Source organism: Piliocolobus tephrosceles, chromosome 2 (genome assembly GCF_002776525.5).
Source record: "Piliocolobus tephrosceles isolate RC106 chromosome 2, ASM277652v3, whole genome shotgun sequence".
In the NCBI taxonomy this organism is placed as follows: Eukaryota; Metazoa; Chordata; class Mammalia; order Primates; family Cercopithecidae; genus Piliocolobus; species Piliocolobus tephrosceles.
Window position 1 is genome coordinate 35,239,232 of NC_045435.1, and position 23,459 is coordinate 35,262,690.

Below are 23,459 nucleotides of genomic sequence, written 5' to 3' on the forward strand. Positions count from 1 at the left end.
GCCACCGGGGCCTAGCGTCCCAGTCCTGGAACATATGGATTCTTACAGTCTTTCAGCTGGAATCTGCTTAAGCCTACCAAACTCCTCGGGGAGAGGCGACCAGCACCAGCTGCTGCTGCCTCCTGTCTAAGCTGTTTGAGCTCCTTGAGGGAGGAGCAGCAGCCAGCACTGGGACTCACAACTGCCTAACATGCTAAGCTCCCTAGGTGGGAGAAGGGTTACACCCATTTCTATAGCTCCAGGCTGTGCTTTTCCGCTGCTGGAGCCAGAGGGCTGGACAGCTTGGTCCCAAGACTTGTCCCCACAGCCGAATACACTGGCTATGGCAGTCAGCAGCCAGGGTGCCTCTTCAGTCTAACCCTGACCCATCCTTCCTCAGTGGGTGAGGCTTCCCTGCAGGATCTCCCATAACTCCAGCCAGAGGCTCAGGGACAGAGTTCAGATCTCCCTGGGCCTGAGCCCCTAAGGGGAGGGGTGGCTGCAGTCTCTGCAGACCAGCAAACTTAGCTGATCCTCCTGGTGGTTCTGAGGAATCCAGGCAGCCCAGACAAGTGTGTTTCCCCGCAAAACACACCCTCTCCACCAAGGGACAAAGTGCTTCATTAAACGGGTCCTGCTCCCTGTACCACCCAACTGGGTGAGGCACTTCAACAGGGGTTGTCAGACACTCTATATAGGAACGATCCTACTGGCATCAGGTTGGTGCCCCTTGAGGTCAGAGGTCCCAGAAGAAGGAGGAGGTACCAATGTTGGCTGCTCTCCAGCCTCCTTGAATGACATCTCCAGGCACGGGAGCAAATCAGATAAGGCCTGAAGCGAATCCCCAGCAAACTGCAGCAGCCCTAAAGAAGAGGGATCTGACTATTGAAAGGAAAACAAGCAGAAAGTGACAACAACAGAATCAACAACAAAAACAACAACAAAAAGGCATCTACAAAAACCCCATCCAAGGGTCAGCAGCCTCAAAGTCCAAAACTAGACAAACTCATGAAGATAAGAATCAATGAAAAAATGCTAAAAACCCAAAAGGTCAGAGTGCCTCTTCTCCTCTGAATGATTGCAGTGTCTCTCCATCAAGGGCACAGAACTAGATGGAGGATCAGATGAAGGAATTGACAGAAGTAGGCCTGGGAAGATGGGTAGTAAAAAACTATGATGAGTTAAAGAAGTATGTTCTAACCCAATGCAAAGAAGCCAAGAACCTTGATAAAAAGTTAGAGGAATTGCTAACTAGAATAACCAGTTGAGAGAGGAACATAAATTACCTGATGGAGCTGAAAAACACAGCACAAGAATTTCGTTAAGAATATACAAGTATCAACAGCTGAATCAACCAAGTGGAAGAAAGGATATCAGAGTTTGAAGTCCACTTTATTGAAATAAGACATGCAGACAAGAACAAAAAAAAGAATGAAAAGGAATGAACAAAGCCTCCAAGAAATGTGGGACTTCATAAAATGACCAAACCTACAATTGATTGGAGTAGCAGAAGGAGACAGGGAGAATGGAAACAAGCTGGAAAACACATTTCAGGATATGATCTCCTGGGAAGATCCAGGAAAACTTACACAACTTTGCCAACATGCAAATTCAGGAAATACAGAGAACACCATTACTCCACAAGAAGATCAACCCCAAGACACATAATCATCAGATTCTCCAAAGCTGAAATGAAGGAAAAACTGTTAAGGGCAGCCAGAGAGAAAGGCCAGGTCGCCTACAAAGGGAAGCCCATCAGACTAACAGCAGACCTCTCAGCAGAAACTCTACAGCCAGAAAAGATTGGCAGCCAATATTCAACATTCTTAAAGAAAAGAGTTTTCAACCCATAATTTCATATCCAGCCAAATGAAGCTTCATAAGTGAAGGAGAAATAAAATCCTTTCCAGACAAGCAAATGCTAAGGGATTTCATTACCAGCAGGCCTGCCCTACAAGAGCTCCTGAAAGAAACACCAAATATGGAAAGGAAAAGCCAGTACCAGCCACTGCAAAAACACATCAAAATATAAAGACTAATGACACGTGAAGAAACTGCATCAACTAGTGTGCAAAATAACCAAAGAGCATCATGATGACATGATCAAACTCCAAACGTAACAATACTAACCTCAAATGTAACTGGAACTGGGCACAGTGACTCACACCTGTAATCCCAGCACTTTGGGAGGCCAAGGCAGGTGAACTACCTGCAGTCAGGAGTTTGAGACCAGCCTGGACAACATGGTTAAACTCCATCTCTATTAAAAATACAAAAATCAGCCGGGTGCAATGGCAGGTGTCTGTAGTCCAGCTACTAGGGAGACTGAGGCAGGAGAATCATTTGAACCTGGGAGGTGGAGGTTGCAGTAAACTGAGAGTGTGACACTGCATTCCAGCCTTGGTGACAGAGTGAGACCCTGAAAAGAAGGAAGGAAGGAAGGAAGGAAGGAAGGAAGGAAGGAAGGAAGGAAGGAAGGAAGGAAGGAAGGAAAGGAAAGGAAGAAAGAAAGGAAGAAGGAAAGAAGAAGGAAGGAAGGAAGGAAGGAGACAGAGAGAGAGAAAGAAAGAAAGAGAGAGAAAGAGAGAGAGATAAGAAAGAAAGAAAGAAAGAAAGAAAGAAAGAAAGAAAGAAAGAAAGAAAGAAAGAAAGAGAAAAAGAAAATATAACTGGGCTAAATGCCCTAATTAAAAGACACAGATTGACAAAAAAGGAGTCAAGACCCATTGGTGTGCTGTATTCAGGAGACCCATCTTACGTGCAAAGACACACACAGGCTCAAAATAAAGGGATGGAGGAAAATTTACCAAACAAATAAAAAGGAAAAAAAAGCAGAGTTGCAATCCTAGTCTCTGACAGAACAGACTTTAAACCAAAAAAGATCAAAAAAGACAAAGAAGGGTATTACATAATGGTAAAGGGAACAATTCAACAAGAAGAGCTAACTATTCTGAATATATGGGAGTGTAAATTAGCTCAACCATTGTGGAAGACAGTATGGCAATTCCTCAAGAATCTAGAACCAGAAATACCATTTGACTCAGCAATCCCATTACTGGGTATATTCCCAAAGGAATATAAATCATTCTACCATAAAGACATATGCACATGTATTTTTATTGCAGCACTATTTGCAATAGCCAGGACATGGAACCAACCCAAATTCCCATCAATGATAAGCTGGTTTAAAAAAATGTGGTACATATACACTATGGAATACTATACAGCCATAAAAAATGAATGAGATCATGTCCTTTGCAGGGACATGGATGAAACTGAAAGCCCTCATCCTCAGCAAAGTAACACAGGAACAGAAAACCAAACAGCACATATTCTCATTCATAAATGGGAGGTGAACATTGAGAACACATGGACACAGAGAGGGGAACAACACCAGGGCCTGTTGTGGGGTGGGCGGTGAGGGGAGGGAACTTAGAAGACGAGTCAATAGGTGCAGCAAACCACCATGGCACACATTTACCTATGTAACAAACCAGCATGTTCTGCATACATGTATCTCGTGTTTTTTTTTTTAGAAGAAATAAAGAAAAATAAATCATCTAAAGGTACAAAATTCACTGGTGATAGTAAGTAAAAACATGACAAATTGCAAAGACCATCAATGCTGTAAAGAAACTGTATCAATTAATGGAAAAAGTAACCAGCTGGCATCATAATGACAGGATCAAATTCACATATAACAATATTAACCTTAAATGTAAATGGGCTAAATGCTGCAATTAAAAGACACAGGCTGGCAAACTGGATAAACAGTCAAGACCCATCAGTGTGCTGTATTCAGGAGACCCATCTAAAATGCAGAGACACCTATAGGCTCAAAATAAAGGGATGAAGGAAGATGTAGCAAGCAAACAGAAAGCAAAAAAAAAGCAGAGGTTGCAATCCTAGTCTCTGATAAAACAGACTTTAAACCAACCAAGATGAAAAGAGACAAAGAAGGCCATTGCATAATATTAAAGGAATCAATTCAACAAAAAGAGCTAACTATCCTAAATATGTATGCACCCAATACAGGAGCACACAGATTCATAAAGCAAGTCCTTAGAGACCTATAAAGAGACTTAGACTCCCACGCAATAATAATAGGAAACTTTAACACCCCACTGTCAATATTAGACAGATCAACGAGACAGAAGATTAACAAGGATATCCAGGACTTAAACTCAGCTGTGCACCAAGTGGACCTAATAGACATCTACAGAACTCTCCACCCCAAATCAACAGAATATACATTCTTCTCAGCACCACATCACACTTATTCTAAAATTGACCACCTACTTGGAAGTAAAGCACTCCTCAGCAAATGTAAAAGAACATAAATCACAACAAACTGTCTCTCAGATCACAGTGCAATCAAATTAGAATTTAGGATTAAGAAACTCACTCAAAACCGCACAACTACATGGAAACTGAACCTTCTCCTGAATGGCTACTGGGTAAATAATGAAATGAAGGCAGAAATAAAGATGTTCTTTGAAACCAATGAGAACAAAGACACAATGTACCAGAATCTCTGGGACATATTTAAAGCAGTGTGTAGAGGGATATTTATAGCATTAAATGCCCACAAGTGAAAGCAGAAAAGATCTAAAATCGACACCATAACAGCACAATTAAAAGAACTAGAGAAGCAAGAGCAAACAAATTCAAAAGCTAGCAGAAGGCAAGAAATAACTAAGATCAAAGCAGAACTGAAGGAGATAGAAACACAAAAACCCTTCAAAAATCAATGAATCCAGGAGCTGGTTTTTTGAAAAGATCAACAAAATTGATAGAATGCTAGCAAGACCAATAAAGAAGAAAAGAGAGAAGAATCAAATAGATGCAATAAAAAATGATAAAGGAGATATCACCACCAACCCTACAGAAATATAAACTACCTTCAGAGAATACTATAAACACCTCTATGCAAATAAACTAGAAAATCTAGAAGAAATGGATACATTCCTGAACACATACACCTTTCTAAGAATAAACCAGAAAAAAGGTGAATCTCTGAATAGACCAATAACAGGTTCTGAAATTGAGGCAATAACTAATAGCCTACCAACCAAAAAAGGTACAGGACCAGACGGATTCACAGCCAAATTCTACCAGAAGTACAAAGAAGAGCTAGTACCATTCCTTCTGAAACAATTCCAATAAGTGGAAAAAGAGTGAATCCTCCCTAACTCATTTTATGAGGCCAGCATTACCCTGACACAGAAGCCTGGAAGAGACACAACAACAAAAAGAGAATTTTAGACCAATATCCCTAATGAACATCGATGCAGAAGTCCTCAATAAAATACTGGCAAACCAAATCCAGCAGCATATCAAAAAGCTTATCCACCATGATCAAGTTGGCTTCATTCTTGGGATGCAAGACTGGTTCAACATGTGCAAATCAGTAAATGTAATCCATCACATAAACAGAACCAAAACCACATGATTATCTCAGCAGATGCAGAAAAGGCCTTTGACAAAATTCAACAGTGCTTCATGCTAAAAACTCTCAATAAACTAGGTATTGATTGAACGTATCTCAAAATAATAAGAGCTATATATGACAACCCTACAGCCAATATCATACTGAATGGGCAAAAACTGGAAGCATTCCCTTTGAAAACTGGCACAAGACAAGGATGCCCTCTCTCACCACTCCTATTCAACATAGTATTGGAAGTTCTGGCCAGGGCAATCAGGCAAGATAAAGAAATAAAAGGTATTAGATTAGGAAAAGAGGAAGTCAAAGTGTCCCTGTTTGCAGATGACATGATTGTATATTTTGAAAACCCCATCATCTCAGCCCAAAATCTCCTTAAGCTCATAAGCAACTTCAGCAAAGTCTCAGGATACAAAATCAATGCACAAAAATCACAAGCATTCCTATACACCAATAACAGACAAACAGAGAGCCAAATCATGAGTGAACTCCCATTCACAATTGCTTCAAATAGAATAAAATACCTAGGAATCCATCTTACAAGGGATGTCAAGGACCTCTTCAAGGAGAACTATAAACCACTGCTCAAGGAAATAAAAGAGGACACAAACAAATGGAAGAACATTCCATGCTCATGGATAGGAAGAATCAATATAATGAAAATGGCCATACTGTCCAAGGTAATTTATAGATTCAATGCCATCCCCATCGAGCAAAATGACTTTCTTCACAAAATTGGAAAAAACTACTTTAAAGTCCATATGGAACCAAAAAAAGAGCCCACATAGCCGAGACAATCCTAAGCCAAAAGAACAAAGCTGGAGGCATCACACTACCTGACTTTAAACTATACTACAAGGCTACAGTAACCAAAGCAGCATGGTACTGGTACCAAAACACATACACCAATGGAACAGAACAGAAGTCTCAGAAATAATACCACACATCTACAACCATCTGATCTTTGACAAACCTGACAAAAACAAGAAATGGGGAAAGGATTCCTATTTAATAAATGGTGCTGGGAAAACTGGCTAACCATATGTAGAAAGCTGAAACTGGATCCCTTCCTTAAACCTTATAGAAAAATTAATTCAAGATGGATTAAAGACTCAAACATAAGATCTAAAAGCATAAAAACCCTAGAAGAAAACCTAGGGAATACCATTCAGGACATAGGCGTGGGCAAGGACTTCATGACTAAAACACCAAAAGCAATGGCAACCAAAGCCAAAATAGATAAGTGGGATCTAATTAAACTAAAGAACTTCTGCACAGCAGAAGAAACTACCATCAGAGTGAACAGACAACCTACAGAATGGGAGGAAATTTTTGCAATCTACCCGTCTGACAAAGGGCTAATATCCAGAATCTACAAAGAACTCAAACAAATTTACAAGAAACAAACAAACAACCCCATCAAAAAGTGGGCAAATGATATGAACAGACACTTCGCAAAAGAAGACATTTACGCAGTCAAGAGACACGTGAAAAAATGCTCATCATCACTGGTCATGAGAGAAATGCAAATCAAAACCACAATGAGATACCATCTCACGCAGGTTAGAATGGCAATCATTAAAAAGTCAGGAAACAACAGATGCTGGAGAGGATATGGAGAAATAGGAACATTTTTATACTGTTGGTGGGAGTGTAAATTAGTTCAATCATCACAGAAGATAGTGCAGCTATTCCTCAGGGATCTAGAACTAGAAATACCATTTGACCCAGTGATCCCATTACTGGGTACAGACCCAAAGGATTGTAAATCATGCTACTATGAAAGCACATACACATGTACGTTTATTGCAGCACCATTCACAATAGTAAAGACTTGGAACCAACCCAAATGTCCATCAATAATAGACTAGATTAAGAAAATGTGGCACATATACACCATGGAATACTATGCAGCCATAAAGAAGGATGAGTTCATGTTCTTTGCAGGGAAGTGGATGAAGCTGGAAACCATCATTCTCAGCAAACTATCACAAGGACAGAAACCAAACACATATTCTCACTCATAGGTGGGAACTGAACAATAAGAACACTGGACACAGGGCAAGGAACATCACACACCGGCACCTGTCATGGGCTTGGGGCCTGGGGTAGGGATAGCATTAGGACAAATATGTAATGTAAATGACGAGTTGATGGGTGCAGTGAACCAACATGGAACATGTATACCTATGTAACAAACCTGCACGTTGTGCACATGTACCCTAGTACTTAAAGTAATAATTAAAAAGAAAAAAAAAAGACAAAAGGAAAGAAAGAAGGAAGAGAAGACTACAAAACAACCAGAAAATAAATAACAAAATGGCAGGAATAAGTCCTTACTCATCAATAATAATGTTGAATGTAAAGGGATTTAACTCCTCAATTAAAAAAGACATACAGTGGCTGAATGAATAAAAAGATAAACATGACCCAGTGATCTGTTGCCAATAAGAAACACACTTCACCTATGAAGGCACACATAGACTGAAAATAAAAGGGATGGAAAAGGATATTCCATGTCCATGAAAATCAAACAAAGAGCAGGAGTAGCTATATTTATATCAGACAAAATAGGTTTCAAGACAAATACTACAAAAAGAGACAAAGAAAGTCACTATATAAAGATAAAGGGATAAATTCAGCAAGAGTATGTAACAATCATAAATACATATGCACCTAACATGGGAGCACTCAGATATATATTATTAGAGGTAAAGAGGGAAATAAACCCCAGTACATTAATAGCTGAAGATTTCAATACCCCACTTTCAGCACTGGACAGATCTAGATCTTCCAAACAGAAAATCAACAAAGAAACTTCAGATCTTTGTCTGCAGATCCAGATATAATCTTGTATCTGGAAAAACCTCGGGACTCCAAAAAAAAAAAAAAAAAACTATTAGAACTGATAAAGAAATTTAGTAAAGGTGCAAAATACAAAATCAACATATAAGTCAGTAGCATTTCTATATGCCAACAGCAAGCAATCCGAAAAAGAAATCAAGAAAGTAATGCCATTTACAATAACTAAAAATAAAATTAAATAGCTAGGAATTAACTAAAGTGAAGGATCTCTATAATAAAAGCTATAAAACACTGATGAAAGAAATTGAGGAGGACACCAAAAAATGGAAAGATATTCCATGTTCCTGGATTAAAAGAATCATTATTTTTTAAATGTCCATACTACCCAAAGCAATCTATAGATGTAATGCAATCCCTATCAAAATACCAATGATTTTCTTCACAGAAATTAAAAAAATCCTAAAATTATATGGAACAACAAAAGACCCAGAATAGCCAAAGCTATCCTAAGCAAAAAGAAAAGTGGAGGAATCACATTACCTGTCTTCAAATTATACTACAGATCTGTAATAATAATAAAGATGGCATGATACTGGCATAAAAACAGACACATAGACAAGAGGAATAGAATAGAAAACCCAGACGTAAATCTATACATCTACAATGAATTCATTTTTGACAAAGTTTCCAAGAACATACATTGGGGAAAGGACAGTCTCTTCAATAAATGATGCAGGGAAAACTGGATATCCATATGCAGGAGAATGAAGCTTGACTCCTATCTCTCACCATATAAAAAAATCAAATCAAAATTAATTAAAGACAAATCTAAGACTGCAAACTATGAAACTACTAAAAGAAAACTTTGGGGAAACTCTCCACTACATTGGACTGAGCAGAGTTCTTAAGTAATACCCCATAGGCACAGGAAACCAAAGCAAAAATGGACAAATGGGATAACATCAAGTTAAAAAGCTTTTGCACAGCAAAAGAAACAATGAAGTGAAGAGACAACCCATAAAATGAGAGAAAATATTTTCAAACTACCCATCTGACAAGGGATTAATAACCAGAATATATAAGGCACTCAAACAACTCTATTGGAAAAAATCTGATAATCCAATTAAAAATGGACAAAAGATCCGAATACACATTTCTCAGAAGAAGACATACAAATGGCAAACAGGCATATGAAAAGGTACACGACATCACTGATCATCGGAGAAATGCAAATCAAAACTACAATGAGATGACATCTCACCCCATTTAAAACAGTTTTTATCCATAAGACAGGCAACATTGAATACTGGTGAAGATGTGAATAAAAGGTAACACTTGTAGACTGTTGGTAAGAATGTAAATTATTTTCACTATGGAGAAAAGTTTGGAGGTTCCTCAACAAGAAAAAAACTAAAAATTGAGCTACCATATGATCTACAATCCCATTGTTGGGTATATACCCAAAAGAAAGGAAATCAGTATACCAAAGAGATATCTTCACTCCCATGTTTATTGCTGCAGTATTCACAATAGCCAATATTTGGAAGCAACCTGAGTGTCCATCAACAGATTAATGGATTTTTTAAATGTGATATATATATATATATATATATACACACACACACACACACAACAGAGTAGTACTCGGCCATAAAAAAAGAATCGGGCCAGGTGCAGTAGTTCACGCCTGTAATCCTAACACTTGGGGAGGCCAAAGCAGGCAGATCAATTGAGTTCTGGAGTTTGAGACCAGCCTGGCCAACATGGTAAAATCCCATCTCTACTAAAAATACAAAAATTATCTAGGCATGGTGGCACATGCCTGTAATCCCATCTATGTGGGAGGCTGAGGCCCAAGAATCACTTGAACCTGGGAGGTGGAGGTTACAGTGAGCTGAGATTGTACCACTGCACTCCAGCCTGGGCAACACAGCAAGACTCTGTCTTAAGAAAAAAAATGGGATCCTGTCATTTACAACAACCTGGATGGAACTGGAGATCATAATGTTAAGTGAAATAAACCAGGCACAGAAAGACAAATTTCACATGTTCTCGCTTATTTGTGGGAGCTAGAAATAAAAACAATTGAACTCATGGAGATAGAGAGTAGAAGGATGGTTAACAGAGGCTGGGAAGTGTAGTGAGGAATTGGGGGAAAGTGGGGATGGTTAAGGAGAACAAAAGCACAGAAGGAATGAATAAGACCTAGTACTTGCCATCACAACAGGATTAGAATAGTAAAAAAATTAATTCTACATTTTAAAATAAAAGAGTGTAATTGGATTGTTTAAGACACAAGGATAAATGCTTGAGGTGATAGATACCCCATTTACCCTGATCTGATTATTACACATTGCATACTTGTATCAAAATATCTCATTTAACCCACAGATATATATACCTACTATGTAATCAAAACATATATATAAATCAAAATGAAAAAATAGGTTATACATTTCCAGATAAATAAAAACTGACATAATCACTATCAAACCATCCTGCCATATAAAATACTAAAATGAGTCCTTCAGGCCAAAATGAAAGCATACTTGATAGTAATTCAAATCCACATAAAGAAATAAAGAGCACCAGTAAAGGTAAGTACTTAGGTATTTGATGTGGTTTGGCTGTGTCCCCACCCAAATCTCTTCTTGTAGCTCCCATAATTCCCACGTGTTGCAGGAGGGATCTGGTGGGAGATAATTGAATCAAGGGGGTGGATCTTTCCCATGCTGTTCTCATGAATAAGTCCCATGAGATCTGATGGTTTTAAAAACAGGAGTTTCCCTGCACAAGCTCTCTCTTTTTGCCTGCTGCCATCCATGTAAGACATGACTTGCTCTTCCTTGCCTTCTGCCATGAGTGTGAGACCTCCCCAGCCACAACTCTAAGTCCATTAAACCTCTTTATTTTGTAAACTGCCCAGTCTTGGGTATGTCTTTATCAGTAGTGTGAAAAATGGACTAATATAATATTATAAAAGACGTTATAAACACACTTCTCTATGTAACTCTTTCCTTCTCCTACCTGTTTTAAAAGATAACAGCATAAATCAATTATAATAGCTGTGTGAATGGGTTTATAATCTGTAAAGGTGTAATTTGAATGAAAATAATAATACAAAGAATGGTGAAGGGCACAGAGACATACTGGAGCAAAGTTTTTGTATAATACTGAAGTTATGTTAGCATAAATCCAAACAAGATTATTTTAAGTTAAGATTAAATTAACTATAATACCCAGATAAATCAGTAAGAAAATAACTCCAGAAACAGTAAAAAAACAGCAATTGAATTTAAAAGGTATGCTAGGAAATATCTATTTAACACAATGAAAGAAGGACTTGAGGAGCAAAAAATATATGACATATATAAAATAAAATAAAACATGTATATCCTACTTATGAATCAAAAGGCAGAGATAGTCAGAATGGACCCTCCCCTGAAAAAAAGAAATCCAACTATACCACTATGTCTGTACTGTCTACAAGAGACAAACTTTAGATCAAAAGACACAAATAGGTTGAAAGTAAAAAGGTTTTTTAAAATATGCCATGCATGAAGTAATCAAAGACAGCTGGAGTGGCTATACTACTATGACCCAAAATAGATTTTAGGGCAAAAATTGTTACTAGAAAAAGTACATTTTATAATGATAAGAAGGTCAATCTATCAGGTATACATAATGATTACAAACGCATATGGCCCTATCAACAGAACTCCAAAAATATATAAGCAAAAACTTCCAGAATTGAAGTGAGATATGGATAATTCAAGAATATAGATGGAGACGTCAATACTCCACTTTCAATAATAGAATGAACAACTAAGCAGAAGATCAATAAAGAAAGAGAAGACTTAACTAACACTATAAATCAACTAGACCTAACAGACTTCTAGAGAACATTCCACCCAACCCAGCAGAATACACATTCTTCTAAGTGCACATGAACATTCTCCAAGATAAACCATATGTTATACCATAAAACAAGCCTCAGTAAATTTTAAAAGATTAAAATCACACAAGGCCAAACACAGTGGCTCATGCTTGTAATCCCAGCACTTTGGGAGGCCGAGGAAAGTGGATCACCTGAGGTCAGGAGTTCGAGACCAGCCTGGTCAACATGGTGAAAACCAGTCTCTACCAAAAATACAAAAATTAGCCAGCCATGGTGGCACATGCCTGTAATCCTAGCTACTCGGGAGGCTGAGGCAGGAAAATCGTTTGACCCAGGAGGCAGAGGTTGCAGTGAGCCGAGACCATGCCATTGCACTACAGCCTGGGCCACAGGAGACTCTGTCTCATTAAAAAAACAAACAAACAAAAAAAGACAAAAAAAAAAAAAAAAACCATACAAAATATATTCTGCAATCACAATGAAATTAAAAGATAAATTGACAGAAAAAAATTTAGAAAAATCAGAAATATGTGGAAATTAAACAACACATTCCTAACTAGCCAATGGATTAAAGAAGAAATCACAAAAGAAATTAGAAAATACTTTCAAAGTATTTTCTAAAGCATAAAAGTATAAATCCAAATGAAAACACAACATACTAAAACTTATGGGATACAGGAAAGCAATGCTTAGAGGAAAATTTATTGCTATAGAGGCCTATATTTTAAAAACAGCAAAGGTTCCAAATCAATAACCTAATTTTCACCTTAAAAAACTATAAAAAAGAGCAAACTATACCCACACCAAACAGAAGGAACGAAATAATAAAGATTAGAGAGACGTTAATATAATGGAGAATATAAAATGAGAATATAAAAATGACAGAAAAATCATTTAAAGGTGGTTTTTTCAAAATATCAACAAAATTGATAAGCTTTTAACTAGGTTGACCACATTAAAAAAAGACTCAAATGACTAAAATAAGTAATGAAAAAAGGGACATTACAATATAGATTATCTATATTATCTAATATATTAGATACATTAGATAAAGTATCTAATATATATTTCTAATATCTATATGTCTAATATAGATATACATTATCTATACAAATGGGCACATTCTCAGACAGGCTTAAATATCAAAACTACTGTGCTATCGTGTTTATTGCAGTATTATTGTGAATAAATAGCCAAGATATGGAAACAATCTAAGTATCCATCAACGAAACTCTGTCAGGATGGAAAAGTGGCTACAAAGAGAGCATTCCTCAAAAACATTGAAACGCAACCTGCTGGCATCTGGGTAAAAAGACTAAAATCATGGTTAAGTAATGGACATACTGAAAGCTTGGGAGGAAAAGCTGGGGAGAGAGATTATTTGAATAATTAGTTTATCAAAAAGTTTCTGCATGTATTGAACATCCAGAAAAGCACATGCATGCCCAGGGAATGATGCATGTAATATACAAACTGTCCAGACTTTACCTTTTGGTTTTTTATTATGAAGTATGCAAAGAAACAAGAAAGTATGGCTAGGAGAAATTAAAATAAACTGCTACTAAGGAAGCACAGATACTGGACCAAAACTTTAAATCAACTGTCTTAAAAATGTTCAAAGAGCTAGGGGAAGATAGGTCAACTGAAATTGTTCAGCCTGAAGAAAAGGAAGAAGAATGAAGAAAAATTTATAGAGCCTCAGAGACCTACAAGACACCCTTAAGTGTACCACTTATGCATAGTGGGAGCTCCAGAAAAAGAGGAGAGAGAGAAAGGGAAAGAAAAAATATTTAAAGAAGTAATGGCTGAAAATGTTACAAATTTGATAAAAGAAATGAATGTACACATTCAGGAAGCTCAACAAACTCCAAAAGAATAACATAAACAGATCCACACTGATACATGACAGTAAAACTTTCAAAAGAGAAAGATATTTTGAAAGAGAAAATCTTGAAAGCAGTAAAAGAGAAGTGATTCCTCACATATAAAGATACTGAAGATGAAGAGCCAATTTCTCAGCAGAATTTATGGAAGTGAGAAAGCAGTGAGACAACATACTTAGAGTTGAAAAAAATACCATCGACCAGAAATTCTACATTCAGCAAACTACCTTTCAGAAATAAAGAAGAAATTAAGACATTCCCAGATAAACAAATCCTAAGGAGTTCATCTAGAGTAGGCCTGCCATACAAGAAATTCCAAAAGGATATCCTCAAGTAGAAATGAAAGATACAATAACTTGAAGTCATATGAAGAAATTAAAAAAAAATTTATTTTGGTTTTGGTATCTATATAGGTGATTTAATAGCCAGCATCATATGTTTGGTTTGAACCTCTTTTTATGTATGATTCAAATGATGGATGTACAAAATAATTACAATAAATCTATGTTAATAGGCCCACACTGTATAAAGATGCTATTTGTGACAACAATAACACACAGAAAAAGAGACAGACATGTATCATATAAGAGCAGGGTTTTGCACACCATTGAAGCTAGGATGGTTTTAATTCAAAATAGGCTGTTATAAGTTTAGGAGGCTAATTGTAATCCCTAAGTAACCACTAAGACAATAACTAAAAATATATACACAGAAAAGGAATGAGAAAGGAATCAACATGATACACTATAAAAAAAATCAACTCAACACAAAGGATGGTAGTAATGGAAGAACTGAGGAACAAAAAAGATATAACATATAAAAATAAATAGCAAAATGACGGAAGTTCTTCCATAGCAGTAATTACTTTAAATGTAGATGGATTAAGCTTTCCAACAAAAAGACAAAGATTGGCAGAATAGATTTTTAAAAATGTGATCCGACTATTTAGTGTGAGATTCTTTTTAGTTTCAAAGACATTAATAAGTTGAAAATACAACTATGGAAAAAGATATTCCATGCAAATAATAACCAAAAGAGAGCAAGAGCTGCTATACTAGTATCAGACAAAATAGACTTTAAGTCAAAAACTGTTATGAGGGATGAAGAAGTGCATTATACATTGATAAAAGTGTCAATTAAACAAGAAGACTTTATTTCTTCTTGTTTTATAATGTTTATTTATAGAAAATAATTATTTGTAGAAAACAACAGGCTCAAATTTTGTGAAGCAAGCATTGACAAATTTGAAGGGAAAGGCAGACAGTTCTACAATAATAGTTGGAGATTTTAATACCCCACTTTTTTTTCGTGAAATAGGGTGTCACTCTGTGGCCCAGGCTGAAGTGCAGTGGCACAATCACGGCTCAGACAGCCTCAACCTCCTGGTCTCAGGCAATCCTCCCACCTCAGCCCACCAGTAGCTGGGACCACAGGTGCATACCACCACACCCAGCTGATTTTTGTGTTTCCCACTTTCCGTAATGAGTAGAACACTAGACAGAAGAGCAGTAAGAAAATATAGGATTTGAACAACACTATCAACCAATTAGACCTAACACCTATGAAGAACATTCCACCTAACAATAGCAAATACACATTCTTTCCATGGAATATTCTCCAGGATAAACCTATGTTAGGCCACAAAACAAGCCTTAATGTATTTTAAAAGATTGAAACCATACAATGTATCTTCGCTGAACACAGCAGAACGAAGCTAGAAATCAACAAGAGAAGGAAAACTGGAAAATTCATACATATTTGGAAATTAAACAACATACTTTTAAACAACCAATATATCAAAGAGAAAAATCACAGAGAAAATGAGAAAATATCTTCAGATGAATGAAAACATAACACCAAAAACTTGAGAGATGCAGCAAAAGGATCAGCTCAGAGGGAAATTTGTAACTACAAAACAGCTACATTAAAAAGAATAAAGATCTCAAATTAATAAATCATCATTTTGCAAAATATATACATACCTATAGATATAGACACACAGATTTGCATGGGGGCATTTCCAGAAGGATACACACCAAAATGTCAAGAAAGGTTATCTCTTGAGTGTTTGGGAATTTTTTTCTTTATGCTTTCTTTTTTATATTTCTACGATTATTACATTTAAGTTATAAAATGGAAAAATAAATCTCCAAAACCAATAACCCTTTGAAGCTATAAGCCATAGCCCAAGAGCTATTTTACTCTAAACACAGTATCCAATTGTGTCATACATTTTTAAATAAATAGGGTAGATAATTCATAAAGTTACATTCAACAAGCACTTCTTGAGCACCTGTTATGTTCTAGGCACTGTTACATAAATGACTTTACTTCAGAGCAGTGTGCTTAGATTTTCCATTCCTAAGTATGGTGTCAAGAGTGTATCCACTCTCCCTGTCACACTTTGATCACAAGTATTTGAACTTGGATTTTAAGTCTCATTTCTAATTGTTTAATGCAATTAAATCCTTACTAAAGGAATATCTGGCATCACACTACCAACCCTTGGCCTGCCTCAGTGATTTCAGGCTTTGCAAGGTCAAATATGTCTCATCAATCACCACCTCTGTACTGGCCTACTCCTGAAAGTAGACAGCCTACTGACTGAGGTGCATTCTTAAGGTTGATTGCAAAGGGGGAGGGCCAAATCTCAAAACCTGGGCCCCACTGGCCGACACCATCAAATACAAATTCTCCACTTGCTACATATTCCTTCTGGTATCTTTCTCTACTTTTCTTACTCCCTTCCTTTCTGGAACTCTGGTTTGGCCTCCTTCTAACTCGCCTCTCTGCTGTAAGACCACTAGATGGTGCAGTTTTAGAACCCATTCTCACTGGATCTTCTCTCCTCTCTCTGGCTCTCCCGCCATAAATCACATGTCTAATTCAGCAAGAAAACACCTTGGGGCAGGAGTTTCCACTGCCAAGGCAGCTATACCCAAAGGGGATGGAAAACAACTGTTGGCCTGTCCTTTGGATGGGGGAGAGGACGCTCCTGCAGGAATAAACTGCCAAGGGATGTGTTAGGGGTGGAGAGCAAAACTCTTTTCTTTACACTCTTTTCTTGTGAGGGCAGATCCCTAAGATTTGTAATAGCATGAGTGTTAGTAAGACTAAACTCTTCCTGGTACTACTGAAAACAGCACTGGCACTGTAAAGGTAGCACTGAAAAATGTAAAAGAATATAATGTGGTTGTGTTACCACAACACTGAATAGAGTCAAAGAAGAGTAACTTTTAGCAAGACTATTTACTTAGCACAGCGCCCAGTCTAGCATCATACTGTGCATTACCTCTGTGATTAGAGACAAACACAGTACCAAAGTGTGAAATTGAGTTATTGGCAATAGCAACAACCTCTGTTCAGGTTTGTGGTCCTCGTGCAGCTGGTTGTGTGTTCATCTGCTAACATATGGAGGTGCGGTAGGGGATGTTAATCAGCGTAGCAGTACCTGAGAGAGGGCCTTTTTCTCACACACTGCCGAGAACCTCCGCGAACAAGGAAGAGGGTAAATCTCGAGGTGGCGATGCACGGAGCCCAGTGGCCTGGTCGCTCGGCGCGGGGAGGAGAAGCTCTAGCTGCCAGAGCCTGGGAATGGCCTCTTCTCAGGAGATGGCGTAGTCCCTGCACTCGCCTGCGCCCTGCAGGGTCAGCTGACGGCCATCCCTCCACTTACAACAGCTGGGCGGCCACTCGCCCTGACGCGCGCAGAGACCCGAACAAAGCCCTTGGGTATCATGTGGCGTTCCTGAAGGGTCGCCTAGACGACCCAGCCCAGCTCCACCCACAGTGCCTGGCAACCTAGACCAGTCAGGGACGCGGCAGGAAATGGAAGAGCCTCCGCAAGAGGCTCTGGCTGAACCCTTGGAACATGAAAGCCCAGCCGCTCCCTCAAGTGCTGGCCACACTAATGGCCAGGAAGAAGACGACCAGAAGAACCAGGCCGAAAGGAAGGCAGATAACCACACTGCTCACAGAATGGCTGATCAGACTGCCCTAAGAGTGCCTAGCCAGGCTGAGTCCAACATATTTAGCCAAACTACCAATGAAGTAGCTGAACAAAATGGGCGTAGTACACCTGGTCAGGCTGGCCACAGAGCATCCAACCCTGCTGATGTTTCTGACCTTAGAGCAGATGATCAGGTTGACCAAACACCATCTGAACAGACTGAAGGCAAGGCATCTAGCCAAGCTAATAATGTACAGTATGAACAGAGTGATGATCAGGTGTCTGGCCTGACCGAGGAAAGAACTGCTGAACAGATTGAACGAAGATTACCTAGCCAGGCTGAGAGAGTAACTTCTGGGCAGATTGATGGTAGACTGTCTATGCCATCTGACCAGAGAGATTCCAGACAGACTGACCACAGAATGTCAGGCCAGGCTGAGAGAAGAACTTCCGAGCATATTGGTGGTAGATTATCTACACAGTCTAACCGAAGAGCTTCTGAACAGACTGACCACAAAATAGCAGGCCAGTCCGAGAGAAGAGCTTCCGAGCAGATGGACCGTAGAATATCTGACAAGGCTGAGGGAATAACTTCTGAGCAGATTATATACACATTATCCAGACTATCTGAGAAAAGATCTTCTCTGCAGATTGATAGTGGGTCATCCGTACCATCTGACCCAAGTCCTTCTGTACAGATTGACAGTGGGTCATCCGTACCATCTGACCAAAGACATTCAGTACAGATTGACCGCAGAATGTCAGGCAAAGTTAGGAGAACTTCTGTGAAGACTGACTACAGATTGGCTAGCCTGGCTGACCAAGGAACTTCTGAGCAGATTGACCTCAGATCGCATGGCCTCGTTGACCACAAAACATCTGTAAAGACTCACCACCAAGTGTATGGCAAAGCCACTGAACTAGCTGAACACCAGACTATTGACCAAGCTCACAGTAATGCTGATCAACCTCCAGTTGACAAGGCTGACTACAGTGAATCTGACCAGATTGACCACTTAGCAGACAGACAAGCTAATCACAAAGACCAACTGTCTTACTATGAAAGACGTGGCCAGTCTGAAGACAGGATATTTCCCCAGTTAGGCAACAGCAAGGAGGACAAAGAGGCTGACTACAGAGTACAACCCTGCAAATTTGAGAACAGCCAAGTAGACCTCAATTCCAAGCTTTCAGTTGAACTGGAAACTCAAAATGCAACCACTATCCCAGCCTACCACCCAGTTGATGCCAGATTCACCAGTAATTTCCAAGCAAAAGACCAAGCCCTTTTCCCAAGACTCCCCTCCATCTCATCCAAATTGAACCATATTAGTAGTCAAGAAAAAACTCAAGCTGTAGTAACCAAATCTGTAAGTTAAATGGGCATTTGATACCTACCTGGGAGATCAGAGATCTAGATGGGGCCTGGAGAGTAGAAATAGGGGTACGATGGAAGGGGATACATTGCATCAAGGATAAAGAAAAAACCCACATGTTGTGGTATGTGTGACCCATAATTTCAGGAAGGGCAAAAGAAGGATGGGAAATAAAAGAGAAGTATTGCCTTCTCTACTACCCAAAGGCCTTTCAGGAAGGATTAAAAACCAGGATTCAGGAAACCTGCATTTTAAGTCCTGGTTCTGCAATTAACTCTGTGATATTAAGTCATTTTCCCTCTCTGGGCTTCTACCAGGAGACGGGAATTTGGAGTCGATTAGAGATCCCTGTGAAGGGAAAAGTATTTGAAGTTGATTGGCAATGCCTAGGGTACCTCCCAGGACATGAGGTGCATTATATTGCACCTGAAGACCTGGAGGATTATCCAAGTCTCTCTTAAAAATGTGTCTTTTCTCTACCTCCTGGTGTTAAGATCTCATTGACATCAGATTTCACTGATAACGACAATTCCTAGGCCCTGCAGGTTTACTAAGGATTCTTTGGTGGGGGGATTTAAATTTCAGGATGAATTTTCGGAAATTGAGCAAGGAAAGCGTTATCGTATACGCAATCAAACTTGTAGAAGGTTGCCTTCTATAGTTTATGAAGATCCTTATCAAGTTTCACTCCAATACATGGAAAAACACCACATTCTGCAAATATTCCAGGTAAACCTCTCAATTCCTCTCTTTAATTGTAAGTTTTTCAAGAGGTACAAGAAAGGGCGTATTCTGTAAAAAGGGATATATTCTAATTGAGAAGTTAATAAGTGCATTAAGATGTAGTTACCATAAGTAGTAAATGATAAACACCAAATAGATGATACCATTGTATGAAGCCATTCAGAGGGATTATAGATCAGGTAGGTTGGTTGATAGAGAAAAACTTGGCCAAGGGTTAAAGAGCCAGTCTAGGAAGGAAGGACAAAATATTATCAATTGAAAAGAAGAGAAAAAGGCAATCCAGGCAGAAGTATTATACTATCACGTGTTGCTTAATAATGAGGATATGTTCTGAGAGTTCTGAAACATGCATCATTAGGCGATTTTGTCACTGTGTGAACATCGGTGTACTTACACAAATCTAGATGATATAGCCTACCACACACTTAGGCTATACGGTATAGCCTATTGCTCCTAGGCTACAAAATTGTATTGTACATTATTATAATGAATACTGTAGGCAATCGTAACACAATGGGAAGTATTTGTGTATCTAAATATAGAAAACATACAGTAAAATTACCATATGAGAGATAAAAATGGTACACCTCTATGGAGTACTTAACTATGTATGGAGCTTGAAGGCCTGGAAGTTGCTCTGAGTCAGTGAGTGAGTGTGTGGTGAGTTAGTGTAAAGGCCTTGGATGTTACTGTACAATACTGTAGACTTTAGAAACATTGAACACTTAGGCTACACTAAATTTTTTAACATATTTTTCTTCAAAACTAAATTAACCTTAGCTTACTGTAGCTTTTTAACTTTATACACTTTTAAATTTTTTAATCTTCCGACTGTTTTGTAATAACGCTTAGCTTAAAATATACGTTGTACAGCTATACAAAAATATTTTTCTTTACATTCTTATTCTGTAATCTTGGTTCTATTTTTTAAATTTTTTTTACTTTTATTTTTCTACTTTTTAAACATTTTTGATTTAAAACTAAGACACAAATACACACTAACCTATGCCTACAGGGTCAGGATCATCAGTATCACTGTCTTCCACCTTCGCAACTTGTCCCACTGGCAGGTCTTCAGAGGCAATAAATGCATGGAGCTGTCATCTCCAGTAATAACAATGCCTTCTCCTGCAATATCCCCTGAAAAACCTCCCTGCTGTTTTACAGTTAACTTTTTTTAAATAGGTAGACAGAGTACATTCTAAATAAATCACATAGCAAGTACATAAACCAGCAACACAGTCATTTATTTTCAAGTATGATGTACTGTCATAACTTCATGTGCTATATTTTTATATGACTGGTAGCAAAGTAGGTTTGTTTACACCAGCATCACCACAGACACATGATTAATGTTTTGCACTATGGCGTTATGACAGCTATGACGTCACTAGACAATAGGAATTTTTCAGCTCCATTAAAATCTTGAAACACATCACTATATGGAACATGACTATACTTTCAAAAGATGACCAATCTCGTAACCATCTAAGAATCCACATGCTCTAGAGGGGAAAAGAAATACTTTAAAATTGCTTCTAATCCTTCAAATTACAAATCTCATTGACCTCAGTATGTGGTGCTGGAACTTGTGGTTAGAAAGGTGTAAAATAAGAATGGCTTACCTCAAATGAAAACCTTTAAACTGAACATTTTTGAATGTAAAGAAGTAGAGCATAGAGGAAAGAGAACAGATTTTGTAATCTGTTAGCCCAAGGCTCAAATCCTAACTTTGTACTTCTTGTCTTTGTGATTTGGGAAAAATTACTTAACTTTTGTGAACCTAAGATTCCTCATGTAAGATAAGGATAAGTGATGTCTACTTCATTAACCTTGGTCTATGCCTTTTCCTTTTTCAAATGTCTTTTTGTTGGAAGAGTACTAATGTCTGGGTTTCTGGCTTTAATTAAAGAACTACTAATTATTAAACTGAAGGATGAAACCTGTTGAGACTTCCATTGAGACAGTAGAGTTTTAATCATTTTATAATTTTCTTCACCTGTGAAGAAAAAAATGCTTATGCATACAACACTGTTATATGAAAAAATAGTAATTAAATATGTGTTCAACAGAAATAGATATAAAACACATAATGGAATGATGTTGGTGCCTTAGATAGACCTGAATATTTTATCCTGAAATCTGCCTGATTGTTATGCCCTGCAAGTGAGAATTGTGCTTACTTTATTATAATTTTTTAATTTATTCAATAACAACAAAAGTATGGAAGTGAATCTAAAGTTTTATATATACTTTTTCATAATGTTATAATACTGAACATCATTTTTACCATTTATAATCAAATGTCTCAGAAGGAAGTTTCTATGCAAAATTGTGCAGTTTTAAAATTTTTATTCAAAAAGTTTTTCTCGTACTGTTCTTCAAAGCAAATAATTTATTGATTTCTCAATCTAGCAAGATCACAATTCTCAAAACAAATATTTTCTTCCAAACTTTCTCACTATCTCTTTGATCTTGGAAACTAGTGAAAATATCAATTGCTATTTATACTAAATTTTTATTTCTCTAAATTTTACCTTAATTTGCCTAATTTTATTAGTAATAAGTAAGCTGTTACTTAATTTCTTCAAAATACCATAGTGAGCCTGAAATAGTGGTGTGCACCTATAGTCCTAGCTACTCAGGATGCTGAGGCAGGAGGATTCCTTGAGCTCCGGAGTTTGAAGCTGTAGTGAGCTATGAACTATTATAGTACCACTGCGTTCCATCTTGGGTGACAGAGTGAGAACCCATCTCTGAAAAAGCAAAAGCTGTGGTATGTGTTAGGTTAGTGGGAGAGATAGTATCAAATATAACCTGACCACATAACTTTTGCGCAGAGCCATAATGTGTTGCCTTATGCTCTCTCTCTCTCAGCAGATTACTGAAAACTTAGTCTATGAAAAGCCAGAGGACCCCCTGAATTTTATGCTGTGCCAGGTATAGAATTGGAGAAAAAGAACAACCTTTTAATTCTCTTTATTGTAAAATACAGCACATATACAGCAAAGTGTATAGAACAAAGTACGTACAACTCTGAATTCTTATGAAGTAAACATACCTTTAATTACCATTCATTTTAAAAAAATAAATAAAACATAACCAGCATCCCAGAAGCCCCCCTCCTTTCCTTCACAGTTATTACTTTCCACAAAAGGATTCTTTATGACCTTTATGGCAATGACCTCCTCACTTTTCTTTATAATTTTATCACTAAACCTGAATCATGAAACACTTATGTTTATATTTGTCAGCTTTTGAACTGTATATAAAGGGAACCATATCGTATGTAATCAATTGTATCTGGTTTCTTATGCTCAAAATTATGTCATTGGGATTGATCCATGCTGTTGTATGTGGCAATAGTTCATTCATTTTC

The 23,459-nt window shown here is 37.8% G+C and overlaps 2 protein-coding genes across 3 annotated transcripts in view; one reads left to right on the plus strand and one right to left on the minus strand.

Moving 5' to 3' along the window:
* Positions 1-17,716, minus strand: part of IGSF11 (immunoglobulin superfamily member 11) — a 210,082-nt gene extending 192,366 nt beyond the window's left edge. Inside the window, exon 1 of the mRNA XM_023210923.2 lies at positions 17,463-17,716. The gene's annotated coding sequence lies outside the window, so the exon portion shown is untranslated. The remainder of the gene's footprint in view (positions 1-17,462) is intronic.
* An 89-nt stretch (positions 17,717-17,805) lies between these two features.
* On the plus strand, positions 17,806-23,188 carry TEX55 (testis expressed 55). Of its 2 annotated transcripts, none has more exons than XM_023213862.2 (4): positions 17,806-18,389; positions 18,486-19,330; positions 19,922-20,065; positions 22,958-23,188. In XM_023213862.2, the coding sequence occupies exons 1-4, from the start codon at positions 17,840-17,842 to the stop codon at positions 23,024-23,026; spliced, it is 1,608 nt and encodes a 535-aa protein (XP_023069630.1). In that variant the 5' UTR covers positions 17,806-17,839; the 3' UTR covers positions 23,027-23,188. The 2 variants fall into 2 exon arrangements, with proteins under 2 accessions (XP_023069630.1, XP_023069640.1); XM_023213872.1 differs by having other exon boundaries at positions 17,807-18,389; positions 22,961-23,093.
* Positions 23,189-23,459: the final 271 nt, after the last annotated feature.

Bases quoted from the DNA above. Each gene is read 5' to 3' on its own strand.
- TEX55 (XM_023213862.2), top strand. From the start codon at position 17,840: ATGGAAGAGCCTCCGCAAGAGGCTCTGGCTGAACCCTTGGAACATGAA. The intron at 19,331-19,921 runs GTAAGTTAAATG...TTTAAATTTCAG, and splicing joins AAGCTGTAGTAACCAAATCT to GATGAATTTTCGGAAATTGA. The intron at 20,066-22,957 runs GTAAACCTCTCA...TCTCTCTCTCAG, and splicing joins ACATTCTGCAAATATTCCAG to CAGATTACTGAAAACTTAGT.